Genomic DNA, 14,004 nt, shown 5'->3' on the forward strand with positions numbered 1-14,004 from the left:
GCCGAGATCTGCCTGTCCATTTGCTGTAGTTTTCTTGCAAGAATTCAAGTCTGTGGGTGCACCGCTGATATCACCGTCCTCCGCCCACGCCAGCATCAATCTAGCCGCTGACAGTGCCTGACAGTGCTGGTGTTTCTTTGATCCGGCTGTCAAGAACCGTTTGTTGGAGTTTCTTTGATTTTCTTGAAACCTGTGTGTCTTTGTTATAGTTTCCGTCCGTCGAGAAGCAAGACCATCGTTGGCGCTGTCCAGAACTGTAGCGAGACAGGAAATTTCTTTTGAATCGAACGTTGTGAGTGAGTCGAGGTTTTTAAACTGAAGAACGATTGCGTGGAGTGCTGCATTGCGTGGAGTGCGTCCAGAAAGGCTGCGTGGAGTCCCTGTCCAGAACGTTGCCTGGTGCTGTCGAAGACTGTCGAGAATCGTTTGCTGGTGTTTTTTTTTTGCAAGCTTACCGTGGTCATATTCTTTTTCAGTCGGCCCGGTTTTCTTTGTTTTGTTGCAAAAATCGTGTAAGTGGGTCTTGTTCAAGAGATGGCCAAGGAGAGCAGAGAGAGGCAGTAGAAAAGGCGTTTTGTTTGAAGTGTGATAAAGCTAACTGATATGTCTATTATTTTAGACTTTTTTGACAATGATCTTTTTAATGATCATTTTCTCATGAACTCATTTGGGATTAGCAGTGTTTTTGAGTCTAGTGACAAAGAGTTTCATGTTGTTGAAGATCATGTCCCTGAAGAAATCACTCATGTTGTTGAGGATCACGCTGTTGAAGCAATTACTGAGATTAAAACTTGCCCGGTTGTTAGAAGTTTTATTGGATCTACTTTCAAGATGACTCCTACTTTGGAGGATACTACCATGGATGTTCTTCGAAGGTCGCTCATGTTCAAAGATGACTGCATTTTGGTGACTCCTTCGTTGGTTCCTCATGGAAAGTGGGGAGAACATGAATTAAATTACCTCGTTCGAGATCTTGCATTGCCTCTCAATCCAAAAGAGGTTGTTGACGTTAAGTATGTAAGCAAGGAGCAAAGGAATTTCATAAGGAAACCCAAAAAGGTGAAGATAAAACTGCACCAGCAATGGAAAAGGAACAAGCATGGACCTTTTAATAAGAAGGCAAAAATGAAATGTTTTGTTGTAAGCCTCGCTGAGACTTAGACCAGCAGGCAAGTTAAAGTTTACGTCGTCATGATTAAGAATATAGTTTCTTGTATATCGTGCTATAGTATATATTTGTTATATAGTTGGAATTAAGGGGGAGTGGTAGAAAGGTATTAATTCCAACTACCCTCTGTTAATGCAGTAGTTAGATCAATCTAGAGAATATAGCAGATGTTCAAAGTACAAGTTCTAGAAGTCAGTTAAGTATGGTAGAAAATCCATTTCTCCATTAAGGGAGGATGTGAGAATAATGCAGAAATGGTTAGTTATGAGTGGTTGAACTAAATTAGTTTTAGGTGGTTAAACAGAATTAATTATGAGTGGTTAGGAATTAGTTTGTGTTTTAACCTATATAAGTGTGATGTAATTGAGCAAAGTGATTAATGAAATTGTGCCAGTTTTTTGTTTTAAGTCCCTATCACTACCAAAACGAAAAGTTTTTCTTTTATGACAATGCCATTATGATTTCTTTGCAAACTTGTGAAACCTTTGTGTCTTTATCGACCATCATAATCCATCCCCCTGGCACATCGTCCGCTGCCAGCCCGCCCCACACTAAGCGACGAGATACACAGATGTTGTTATACCCTTTGTCAGCACTGAACAGATTACACTCTTCCGTCCACATTAATATGTGAAAGTATAGTTCACTACCGCCGCCGGATGGGGGGTATTCAACTCCCATTTTGAATTCATCAACTGACACACCATCATCACTCGCTTCAAATCTTACATCAAAGTAAGTATCGTCGTACCGGTGGGAAGGAGCGGTGAGAAAGCACATCAACAGAGCACCGTACGACTGGAATTCTTCCATCTTCGTATGAAACTCAGATGAATATCCAGCAAAGTCAACATCCACCACTCTGAGGTTAAATTTCCTCGCAATGGAATATATTCCTCGCCTGGCCTGCACAAATTTCAGAAGTTCATTTCAATTGATAAATTAAATTATACAATTCAATGTATCGATTTATTGCTCGAAAGATTAACTCTGCTCTCAGGAAAATTAAATACCTCATAAACTTTTGCTTTTAGGTACAGAGGAGGAAAAGTTGATAGATTTTCATAAATCGATGCCTGCACACATTTCCCAAATCCGTTTAGCACAACTATAACGTAGTCTCGTTAAACTGGCCACTACAATAAGGTTACACATCCACCGATAACAGACCACGACTAACCATGAATGAATACGCTGTGTAATACTAACCACGAATGAATACGCTGTGTAATACAGACAAGTGAAAGCCGATAACTTCCGTACTGTTCCACACAAGAAGGCCGTTGATAGATTTTCATGAGAAGTCGATCCCTGCACACATTTCCCAAATCCGTTTAGCACAGCTATAATGTAGTCTCGTTAAACTGGCCACGACAGTAAATAGAGAAGAAAAATAAGATTACACACCCACTGATAAGCAGAAAACGCCTAACCATGAATTAAACGTTGTGTAATACTAACCAAAAAATTGCAAATATCATTCCAGATAGCACGAGTCTCTGTTGAAAGGCGGAGACATTTCAACTGATCCCGTTGACTCAGTCCCTGTATGCTCTTCAGCTCCCAACACGCCTCCGCTTGAATCTCTTCTAACGATGTCAGACCTTCAACATTCAAGGTTTCCAACACAGAGCATCGATTTGCCTTGAGGACTTTGAGGTCTACCAGATTTGAAAGGTTTGTTATTGTCTTCAATAGCGAGCATCCTTGCAGGTTTAATCTTACCAATGTCGATGGCAAGTTTTGAACCTTCTTTAGCTCCCGATTTCCTGAAAGATCAAGAGTTTCAAGGCTGGGTAAAACATGTCCAGGAATATGTATCTTGGTTATCTCCGTGCCACTCAAAGTGAAATCTCTTAAAACTGTGCCAACCTGCATTGTCCCCTTTTCAAAACTAAATATTTTGATTGGACAATTCCTTATAACCAAAACTTCCATATTCGGCCCTGCAATTTCCTTCCATAAAATAAGCTCAAGCTCTTGATCTCTGAAACCTATCAAAACTAACTCTTTCAACTCTTTTAATCGTCTCAAATCACCCAGAGACTGTGGTAACTCTGTCCTCAAATCGTCCAGAGAATGACATAGCTTTGTCCCCTTTGAATGAGCTATTGAGTGAAATATAGTGTCTCGCACTTCCCCTATTCTAAGTATTTGTAACTTTTCCGGTAGTTTCAAATTCATGGGCAATTTTAAATCAGTAGATAGTACATTCAAGTGTCTTAAAGACTTTTGATTTTCGATTCCGGCCGGCAAATATTTCAACTTGCTACAACCTTTGAAATCGACATACTCAAGTGATGACATATTTCCCAAAAAATCCATGGGGATTGAGAGATCGAAGCAGTCTCGCAAAACTAGATATTGGAGATGCATTAATTCAGAGAAGGAATAGGGCAGTTGTGTTAGATTACGGCAGCCGGTTAGATCTAAATGTTTGAGGCTTTTGAGTTCCCCAAACCCAATGGGGAGCGATTGTAGAAATTTGATATTCTTCAACACAATCTTGCTCGGATTTTTTATGCGGGTTCCCATCCATTCCAGAAAGCGGAAAAAATAAGATGTCGTCAAGCCTTCACTGCTGCTATTTGAGACCATCGCAGAATCGTTAAGATCAAGGCCGCTGCTGCTAGAGGTACCCGCCCCTGACTTAACCCGATTGTTCCTTCGAGGCATCTGACGGGCACGCCCCCGACTTAACCGTTGATTACAATGCGTGCCCGTCAGATGCGCAGAAGGGTTAAAGATGGGCCTTCGATGTGTGTCTGTCACATCAATATTCAAGACACTCAAGTTCCGAGGAGGCTGCAAATGTTAATGCACATAATGTGTTTAATACAATGTGGGACGAATTTCACTATACTCAAAATACTCAGCAAACTATGGATGTACTTACCATATTAAATCTTTGGAAGAACTGCTCGAGGTCCCCATGTCCCTCAAGTTCCAAAACTCTCAAGTTTCTCAGTATCAGGAAAATAGATGGAGCTGAAACTGCGCAATCGAAGCCACACCAAATCTCCCGACATATCCCACATACCAAAAAATGTCGATAAATCTATGGGAACCTCAACTACAAAGAGGCGTACACCCACACCTTTAATGTAATTCGTGCAATCTGGCAGATGCTCACCTTTTGGTGTCCTAATCCCTCGTATCAAACAGGAATCGGCTCCGCCCTAACAAACGCATTTCAGGGAGATCAATTAAACGCCTGTTTGTAATGGATCGTTTCATAAAAATAAGAGAAAAACTGGGGATAAAATATGCTTGCTTACTTGTAACTTCAACATCAATTCCTCTACATCTTTCGAGCAGCCGAGCCGTAGTGTGTTACGCGTTGGGAGCACACCAAACTCTTCCCTGGCGATATGTCTGGCCAACTGCCTGATATTCTCATGCATTGTAATTTTCTCCGTCTTTGGTAGGTGGACATAATCGGAGATACAGTCTGGATAGGCCTGGCAAGATTGAATCCATCAGGAAAAAATAAATAGAAAAATAAAGAAAGATTCAATGACTGAAGGAAAAAATAAATAGAAAAATAAAGAAAGATTGAATGATTGAAGGAAAAAATAAATAGAAAAATAGAGAAAGAATGAAAAAAAATAGAAAAATAAAAGAAAAAAAATCAATCCAACGAAGAAAAAAAGAAGTTAATAAGATCCCACTGGAATAAGTTTTTGGCGAAAAGAAATATAAAAATAAAAAATACAGAGATAATTCTTACCAATTTCGGTCTTTCATCATCTTGTACCTCATCATAAAACTCGACTAGGCATTTTTGACGGAGATTTTCAAGCCAATCACAGACGTCTGTGTAACCTAGGCCCTCAAATACTCGAACTGCGACTTCTTTTTCCTCTCCCACCAAGAAACAACCGATGTCCAAAAATATCTCCTTCTCTTCACTATTCAGAGCCTCGTAACTCACTTTTAAAGTGTCCACTATATCCTCTGGCAGTCTTCTTGATAACCTTTCCAACTGCCGTTTCCAATACTTTTCATCATGGCGGCCAAGGAACAGCCCGCCCAAAACTTGTAAGGATAATGGCAACCCACCACAAATTTTCAAAACCTCCGCAACCAAACATTCGAATCCTTCATATGGTTCGGATTGATCGAACGCGTGCCAGCAGAAAAGCTCCTGAGCCTGCTTTGTCTGCAATGGCTTTAGATTATACACTACAGTTTTTGGAGAGGAGCGTTTGAGTAAATCTTGATCACGAGAAGTGATCAAAATCAAACTACGCGATCCCACAACATCAGTGACTAGTAGATTACTTATTTGCTCGATATGATCCAGGTCATCCAAAACAATCAGAACTTGGAGTCCTCGGAGACGATCGCGAAAAATACCTTTCCCATGTCTGGTATCTTCAACAAGGAAATCACAACCCAGCAGATCCCGAAGGAGCTTCCGCTGCAAAGATGATAAATCCTTTTTCCTGACGTCGGACAAAAAACAAAACCTAGTAAAAACCGAACGTTTCAGGTTGTAGAGATATGTGACCAGAGTTGACTTGCCTACTCTGGCCATTCCTGCAATCCCCACAATAACTGTGCCATTTAACTCCCTCTGTTTCTTAATTTCATCATCTATTTCCCTCACAGCTGGATCGAGTCCAACTAGGTATTTACCCACTTCCAATGGTTCCCAATTTACCCCTTGTAACATAGCTTTGACAATCTCCTCCAAAACCTCTCCATGGTCACTGCAAAGCAACAAACACGTACATGCAGTCATAATGATCAGAATTACTGGAAGGAAGGAAGAAACGGCTTAGAGAAATCAAAGATTCGTAATAAAGCTGAACGTATTCACCTTTCATTAGTTTTGAAGAGAAGGCCAGAAATCTCTGAGGCTTTGTTGAGGGCCGCCTTCCATTTCTTGATGTCTTCCATGCCGACTCTGCCTTTCAGTTGGTGTTCTTCAAAGGTTTTCCTATAACATCCCCTCTCGCTGTCAATGTAACGAAGGTCTGTGGGCTCAACGTCATAAAACACAGGAATGATCTTCCTGTTGCATCTCAAGATCCAACACAATTCATCCAAACACCAACGCGATTCAGCATAGCGCTTGCTGAAAATGGCAATATGTACTGACGCACTCTCAATGGCTCCGAGAATTGCAGGGGAGAGAGCATCTCCGGTGTGGAGTTCCTTTTGATCGAGAAAGACGCGGAACCCATAAGATTTGAGGCGATAGTAGATGAGGCTGGCCAAAGTCTTCTTGACATCAGGACCCCTGTGACTTATAAAAACGTGGTATGTTGCTGATGATACTGGCGCTGGCTCTGTGGCAACCGACTCCATTGGATTTTGCAGATGGGATAGTAGGCTATCAGATTGAAAGGAAGATGAGATAAACGAAAGACGTGGCAAGGAGAGGAGATAAATTCATATTGATGTCCAGGATCTAATCAAGGTATAAGTAAGGAGAAGCTTTTCCCAAATTAACTTGGTGGTGCTCCTAAAACAGCTTGTGCTCCTAAAACAGCTTTACAGAACTGCTCGCCCAGTACGCACCTTTGTCACCGACAGTCACCACTGCTTTGTCATTCACTTTACCGATCTATCTTTGAAAAACATGGCGATTTATCCCTGCAGACCTCAGATCCCCACATTATGCGGACCGACTACCACTCACTTACCAATAATGCCCATTGCCGACCTTAGTAGAAGCAAATATTAAGCACTATATAATAATTTGATGATTGGCTTACTGTGTTCGTTAAGGTTATTGAGCCGAAGGCTAATTCGGCAGCTTAGTACGATAGAAGTGTAAGTGTGCAGTTGGTATGTTAACTTTAATAGAAAAATAATATGCTATTATAAAATAAAACTAAATTTTCTGTGATAACAAAAAAATGTGTATTTAGAATGTTTAAATTTTAAATTTTTCAAATATATTTTAATAAGAGATTTAAATAAGTTATTTAAAAATCTATTTTAACTTATTATGTGTATATCAATTTTATATATATTTATATAGAAAAAGATTGTTAAAATATATAAATAAGTTTTTTTTATGGTTAAAAAATTCAGTTTGTAGTTGAAGAAATTTGATCTCTCTCGGCTCATGTTAGATCCGTAACTATGTTAGTTTAACCAATGTGATTTTATTCTTATTCAAGAGAATAAAATATAGATATAGTATGTTAATGATTGGTTTGGACAAAATGTAAAAGTAATGTATCAATGATTGACATAGTGAATAGTGTTTAATATTCATCATTATAGGAATCTCTTTCACAACTTTAAAGTTCGAAATTTCTGATAATTCCAGAACAAATAAACAGAGAATAATGCTCTGTTTCTTAACACAGAAAAATTAAAAATATTTCGGGAAGACAGAGTTTCACACACAAAAAAACTTGTATTCATTAACAAAACTAATTGTTACAAAAGTCTTCCTATTACAACAAGACTGCTTCAGAAGCAGTTCAAAACTTCACTCTGTCTCTCACTATAAAAATTAACACTGCTTTGTGTAATTTTTTCACTTCTTACTTTGCACTGCTGTGCATTGCATCTCAAAAAAAAATAACATTACATTTTTTACTTGTATCGTAGAAACAGACTCCCGTGAATTAAAAATAATAAAAATAAAATATCCACCTACATTCAACAACCGTAATAAATTTACATTAATTACTTCACATGGTGATATTTTTTTTAACCATAGATTTTGCTCCACGTCCATCCAACGGTTATTGCAATTACCGAAGGTCCTCCCGATAACAAAAAAACATGCTGCCGCTACCATAACCGTTGATCTGGCCCACATTAATCGGACGGTTGTCGGCAATATCGCACGGCCTCTTTTACCGAACTTTACGCGCCAGGGAAAGGGTTGTATTGGCGAACCGCTCAGGGTACGTGTCGGGCGATGAGTGTGTTCGCTGCCCCCGAGAATTACCACCATTCCGTAAAAGCGGTGCGGGGAATCCCATGATGGTTTTCCGAAAAAAAAAAAAAAAACAACAACAACAACAACAACAACTATTTGCGGTTGTTGTTTAATGGCAGATTCCGGCAAAAGACTGGCGCTGCAATTGAAAGTAATATTTTAACACTCCCCTATAATTTCAACTGCTGGGTTATCAGTCATACCGAGACATTTCCTCAAAAACTCAAAACTTTTCTACCCCAATGGTTTGGTCAGAATATCTGCAACCTGCTCCTGAGTTTTGCAGTGTTCTAAGATAATTTCTCCATTGTTTACCAATTCCATGATGTAATGAAACTTTGTGTCAATGTGTTTCATTCTCTTATGAAACACAGAATTCTTGGATAATGCAACAGCTGAGCTATTGTCACAAAAAATCACAGTTCCTTTTGCTTGCTCTTGGAATAAACTCCTTAACATCCTTCTCATCCAAATTGCTTGACATTGATCCAGATTTAAACAGGAACGCAACAAATTACAGAGATAACCATATACACAAAGATGCAGCGGAAATAATACTTCATTTCATTAATGGAAAATACTGAAATATGCTTACAGACAGAAATGGAAATAAACTAGCTAGGGCGATGATAGCTTATCTCTGAGAAGAGATGTGATGGCTACATGCCTCTGAACTGTGTTACAATGAGGCTCGAAGGCCTATTTATTGTTGAGAAACAATGGAAAAACCCTTAACATTCCAAAACCTAACCCTAGGAGATGAAACGCCAAACTGTGGGCCCCGTTTGGGGGTAAGTTGGTACATCAACTACCCGCGGTCGTAACTTTGGCATATGATCTCCGTTTGACGCGTACAATAGCTCATTAGAAAGATCTATCCGAGTGCTATCATTGTTGGAATGGGCAACATGGACTCGTGTTGCCCCCAGATTCCCCAAAAAACGTCGTTTAGGGCCTCAAAACGGCTCCGGAAGTTCAGGACCCGAAAAACTGTTAAAAATAGTAAGTTGTGCTACAATTAAGGAAACTGAAAATGCTGAGAAAGACAATGGTGGGGGTCCAGGTGGACTTGGCAGGTGGCCACCAATATCCACCTGGATCATTCCTCCCCCCTTAGGAAGCAATGGTCCCCATTGCGTTGAGCTCCTCCATGAGATGAGGAAACTTCTGCTGAACTTGTTCCCTGGTGAGCCACTTGCCCTGCTGAAGGAGTTGGCCCGCTTTGACAACTCGATACAGTTGGATATTCTGTTGGCGAGTGTTCTTGATCTGTGTGTCCATGATCCGATTAGTTGCAGCTTGTTCCATGCAATCTGGATTTAATTCTGTGGGTTTGAGCTGTTCTGCAATGTCGGATGTGTCTAGCAATGGTGGAAAGTATGGCCGAAGGCGATCCACATTGAATAATGGGTGCAGGCCAAGGAATGGGGGAATGCTGAGCTCAAATGCATTGTCTCCCATAGCCTTAGTAATGGTGTAAGGACCATATCGGAGTGGTCTCAATTTCCGATAGGCTCCAGTAAGGCGTTCCTTTTGCAAATGCAACCAGACTTTGTCGCCCGCCTGAAACTTATGTGGCACCCGATGTTGATCATGTCGCTTCTTGTACTTGGCATTTGATTTCTCAAGAATGTCATGGACCTGCTGGCGAATATGTTGGATGCGCTCAATGAAGCTGGTGGCCTTATCTGTTTCGGACTGGACATGAGTTGAATTCATGTGAGTAGCTGCAAGTGGCATGGCCACATCAATGGGGCATAGTGGCTGGAATCCCAAACCCACCTGAAAAGGGCTATGGCCAGTGGAGCTGTGAAGAGCTCGGTTGTAGCTGTGCTGAACGTAGGGGAGGCTCTCGTCCCATGTGCGTGGATGCTTTGAGTTATACATGCGCATAATGTGCACAATCATCCTATTGACAACCTCTGTCTGGCCATCAATTTGAGGATGGAAGGCTGTGGACTTCGTGAGTTTGGTGTCCAGCATTGACCAGAGACTGGACCAAAAGGTGCTGAGAAACCGACTGTCCCGATCTAAGATGATAGACTGTGGGATCCCAAAGTGCACCCACACTCGTTCAAAGAAGAGTTTAGCAGTGGCTTCTGCTGTGATATTCTTCTTGCAGGCCATCATAATGGCCATCTTTGAGAACCTGTCGACGACCACAAAAACACAGTCATTTCCATGCTTAGTGGAAGGAAGGCCTGACATGTAATCCATGGAGATGGATTCCCAAGGTCGACTAGGGGTAGGCAACGGGGTATAGAGGCCTTGCTTCTTAATGGTCGGTTTGGCAATGTCACAGGCAGTACATGATCGGATGTACTTCCCAACATCCTGTCGAAGATTCGGCCAATAGAAATAGTTTTGCAGTACTGCCACTATTTTCTCGACCCCGAAATGCCCAGCAGCCCGACTGTAGTGTGCTTCCCAAATCATCTTGGCACGCTCGCTTGAAGGAACACAAAGGTGACCGAGGTGGCATAATAGGGCATCTTGGAGGTGAAAATCTGCAACCTGCCGACCCTCCAAGAGTGTCTGGTATGTGTGGCCGAATTCTGGGTCGCTTTTGTAGAGAAGTGGCCAATCAGAAGTCTCGTGCCCGCAAGAGTTGAGCACGGTGGTTAGCGCCATGATCGGTGGTCGACTGAGGCAATCTGCAACATTATTGGTGCTGCCCTTTTTATACTTGATATTCAAGTGAAACTGTTGCAGGTATGTAGACCACTTCTGATGGCGATCATTCTGCAATTTCCCTTGGGTCTGTATGAACTGCAGAGGTCGGTGGTCTGTGTGGATGACCGTTTCCTTCCCCAAAATGTAATGCTTCCATTGTCGGCAGGCCTGTACAATGGAATACATCTCTTTATCATAAGTGGGGTACTTCCGGACTGTGTCTGAAAGTGTTTCACTGTGATATGCCACTGGATGTCCATGTTGAGTAAGGACTGCCCCAATAGCATAGTCAGAGGCATCTGTCTCGACCTCAAATGGTTGTTGTAAATCTGGTAACGCGAGCACTGGTGCCGTGCAGAGGCGATCCTTCAACTCCCTGAATGCCTTCTGTTGAGATTCAGACCAAAAGAATTTTGCTTTCGCCCCGCCCTTGGTGACTTGACTCAAGGGCCAAGAAATATGAGAAAATCCCAACACAAACCTGCGGTAGAAGTTGGCAAGACCTAGAAAGCTGCGGAGCTCTGTTAGAGTGGTTGGAGAGGGCCAATCCCGAATGACTTGGACCTTGGCTGGATCGACATGCACCCCCTGTTCATCAATGATGTATCCCAGATACTGAACCTCGGTCATGCCAAAAGTGCATTTCTCCAAATTGGCACATAGCTTGTGTTGCCGCAGTGTTTGGAGAACCTGTCGGATGTGTTGGAGGTGCTCTTCCCAACTCTGGCTGAAGATCAGAATGTCATCCAAGTATACTACTACAAAGGAGTTGGTGAATGGCCGCAAGATGTCATCCATTAGCCTCATAAAGGTTGCAGGAGCATTCGTCAATCCGAAAGGCATGACCAACCATTCGAAGAGGCCCTCCTTGGATTTGAAGGCAGTCTTCCACACATCTGAGGGTTCAATTGGTACCTGGTGATATCCTGACTTCAGATCGATCTTGCTGAAATATTTCGCCCCCTTTAGTTGGTCTAGGAGGTCATCAATCCGCGGGATCGGGTACCTATTACGGACAGTGATCTTGTTCAGCGCCCGATAGTCAATACAAAGTCTCCACGTCCCATCCTTCTTCTGTACCAACACTATCGGGCTCCCACGGGGCGAAGAACTCGGACGGATGTGACCTTTCTGCAGGAGCTCCTGAATCTGCCTCTTGATTTCATTGTTCTCCAGAACGGAGCGCCGATAAATTGGTCCATTGGGTAGCGGCGCACCTGGGGTCAGATCGATGGAGTGCTTGACTTGACAGTGCAGAGGAACCCCTGCCGGGGAGGTGAAGATGTCTTCGTACTCCTCCACAATCTTGTCCATCTGTAGCTGCCGTGCAGAGGGACCCTGTTTGGAGGCCGCGGCCACTGTCTTCTTCTTCCCTTGAGGGCGTATCATCAGGAAAACAAATTTCCTGGTTTTGGAAATGATCTTACTGCATTGTTTTGCAGTAATCAAAGAGATGGCGGCAGGTGGTGCTACCTCTGGTATCCTGAACAACTTATTTCCCAATGTAATAATAACAGCACGGGGCCTTGATTCATACACAGCATGTCGCTTCCACAAGTATGGTTGTCCTAGTAATACATCACAAACTTCAAGGGGAGCAATGTCACACAATACCTCATCCGTGAAGGGCTTGATGTTGTATGGAAGGCGACACTGCTGGCTCACGCGAAGATCTCGCCCTTGGTGAAGCCACCCAATGGTGTATGGTTGTGGATGTGCTGTGGTCGGTAAGCCCAACCGCTTCACGACCTCTGCCGAAATGAGGTTCTTTTGACTCCCGCTATCAACAATGAACTGTATCGGGGAGCCCTTTACCCACATCTGGGAGTGGAAGAGACGCTCCTCCTCCTCTGGATCTTCGGGTTCATTTTTCTGGATCTTTGCGGTAGCAACAGTGGCGCTGGGATCCGCATCAATGATCTGCTTCCCTTTTTCATACCCCTTATCGGGTTCTGACTCAGAGTCGGAACATGCATCTGATTCTGAAACCTTTAGCTCAGCCACCAGTGACTGCTTGGCCCGACACTCACTTGTGTTGTGAGTGGAGCTCTTATGGAACTCGCACCATTTTCCAGTGTCCTTTCTCGGCTTCGCGGCGTTGCTCTTTGCTTGCAGCTTCGGCTGGTTGTCTTGGGCTGTCCCGCCTTGGCTTTGTCCTTTGTTCTGTGGTTTAGGGGCACCTTTCCCCTGCTTTGGATTCGCAGATCCAAAGTCTCGCTTCTTTTGTTTAAACTTCTGCTCGACCTTGACGGCATACCGGTATGCTGCGCCGAGCGAGGGGATGTTTAGGAACTGTATTTCTTCCTGGATGTACTTGTGCAGGCAGCCACGGTATTTGAGTATCAAATGTTGCTCCGAATCCTTGATACCCAACTTTGTGCGAAGGGTATGGAAAAGATTGGTGAACTCTGGCACGTCTTGGTCCCTTCCCTGCCGCAGCGTGGTCCACTTTATGTATTCATCCTCATAGCTTCCGACAGGGTAGTACTGCTCCTTGATGGCATCCCGGAACGAATCCCAGGTGGGTGCGACTGAAAATAGTGAGCTAGTACTTTCATCCTTCTGCTCGCAGTAGGTTTCCCACCAGTCCTTGACGTGGGGGGCTGTTTTGAGAAGAGCAAAAACAATCTTTTCCCGACTCGAAAATTCATGAACAGAAAAATAACCCTCTAGCAGATTTAACCATTTGTCTACGGCATCGGTGTCTATCTGACCCTCGAATATGGGGATTTCAAAATTAACTTGTACCTTAAAGGGTGTGGCGTTTCCAGAGGAGCTGCTGGAAGCCGATGCGCCGCTTTTGGGTAGCCGCTGAAGGATCTGCGCAAAGCTGTCCATCATCGCGTTCCGTTGTCGCTCGAGCGCTTCTTCGAGCAAGATTTTGATGGGATCTCCTGCCCCCTCGTCTTTCTTCTCGTCCGCCATGGGAGGCCGTCGGGATTTGCGAGGCTGGTCTTGCAAAGGTTCAACCAATTCAAGCCCTAACTCCTTATATCCCGACCTTGTTGGGGACATGCAAAGAAAAACAGAGAAAAAGCAGACCGCTCTGATACCACTGATCCAGATTTAAACAGGAACGCAACAAATTACAGAGATAACCATATACACAAAGATGCAGCGGAAATAATACTTCATTTCATTAATGGAAAATAATGAAATATGCTTACAGACAGAAATGGAAATAAACTAGCTAGGGCGATGGTAGCTTATCTCTGAGAAGAGATGTGATGGCTACATGCCTCTGAACTGT

The 14,004-nt window shown here is 43.0% G+C and overlaps 1 protein-coding gene across 1 annotated transcript in view; it reads right to left on the reverse strand.

The window, feature by feature from the left end:
- Nucleotides 1-1,587: 1,587 nt before the first annotated feature.
- The window catches only part of LOC149244611 (uncharacterized), a 254,284-nt gene continuing 241,867 nt past the window's right edge, over nt 1,588-14,004 (reverse strand). Inside the window, exons 3-6 of the mRNA XM_089374912.1 lie at nt 2,630-3,973; nt 2,378-2,479; nt 2,182-2,244; nt 1,588-2,074 (exon numbers count right to left, since the gene is read on the reverse strand). Coding sequence (XP_089231038.1) covers nt 1,610-2,074; nt 2,182-2,244; nt 2,378-2,479; nt 2,630-3,973 — 1,974 coding nt within the window. The 3' untranslated portion in view covers nt 1,588-1,609. The remainder of the gene's footprint in view (nt 2,075-2,181; nt 2,245-2,377; nt 2,480-2,629; nt 3,974-14,004) is intronic.

The sequence above is a fragment of the Pinus tabuliformis genome, chromosome 8 (assembly GCF_031772625.1).
Source record: "Pinus tabuliformis cultivar Carrire ecotype Pingquan chromosome 8, CPIR1, whole genome shotgun sequence".
Taxonomy (NCBI): domain Eukaryota; kingdom Viridiplantae; phylum Streptophyta; class Pinopsida; order Pinales; family Pinaceae; genus Pinus; species Pinus tabuliformis.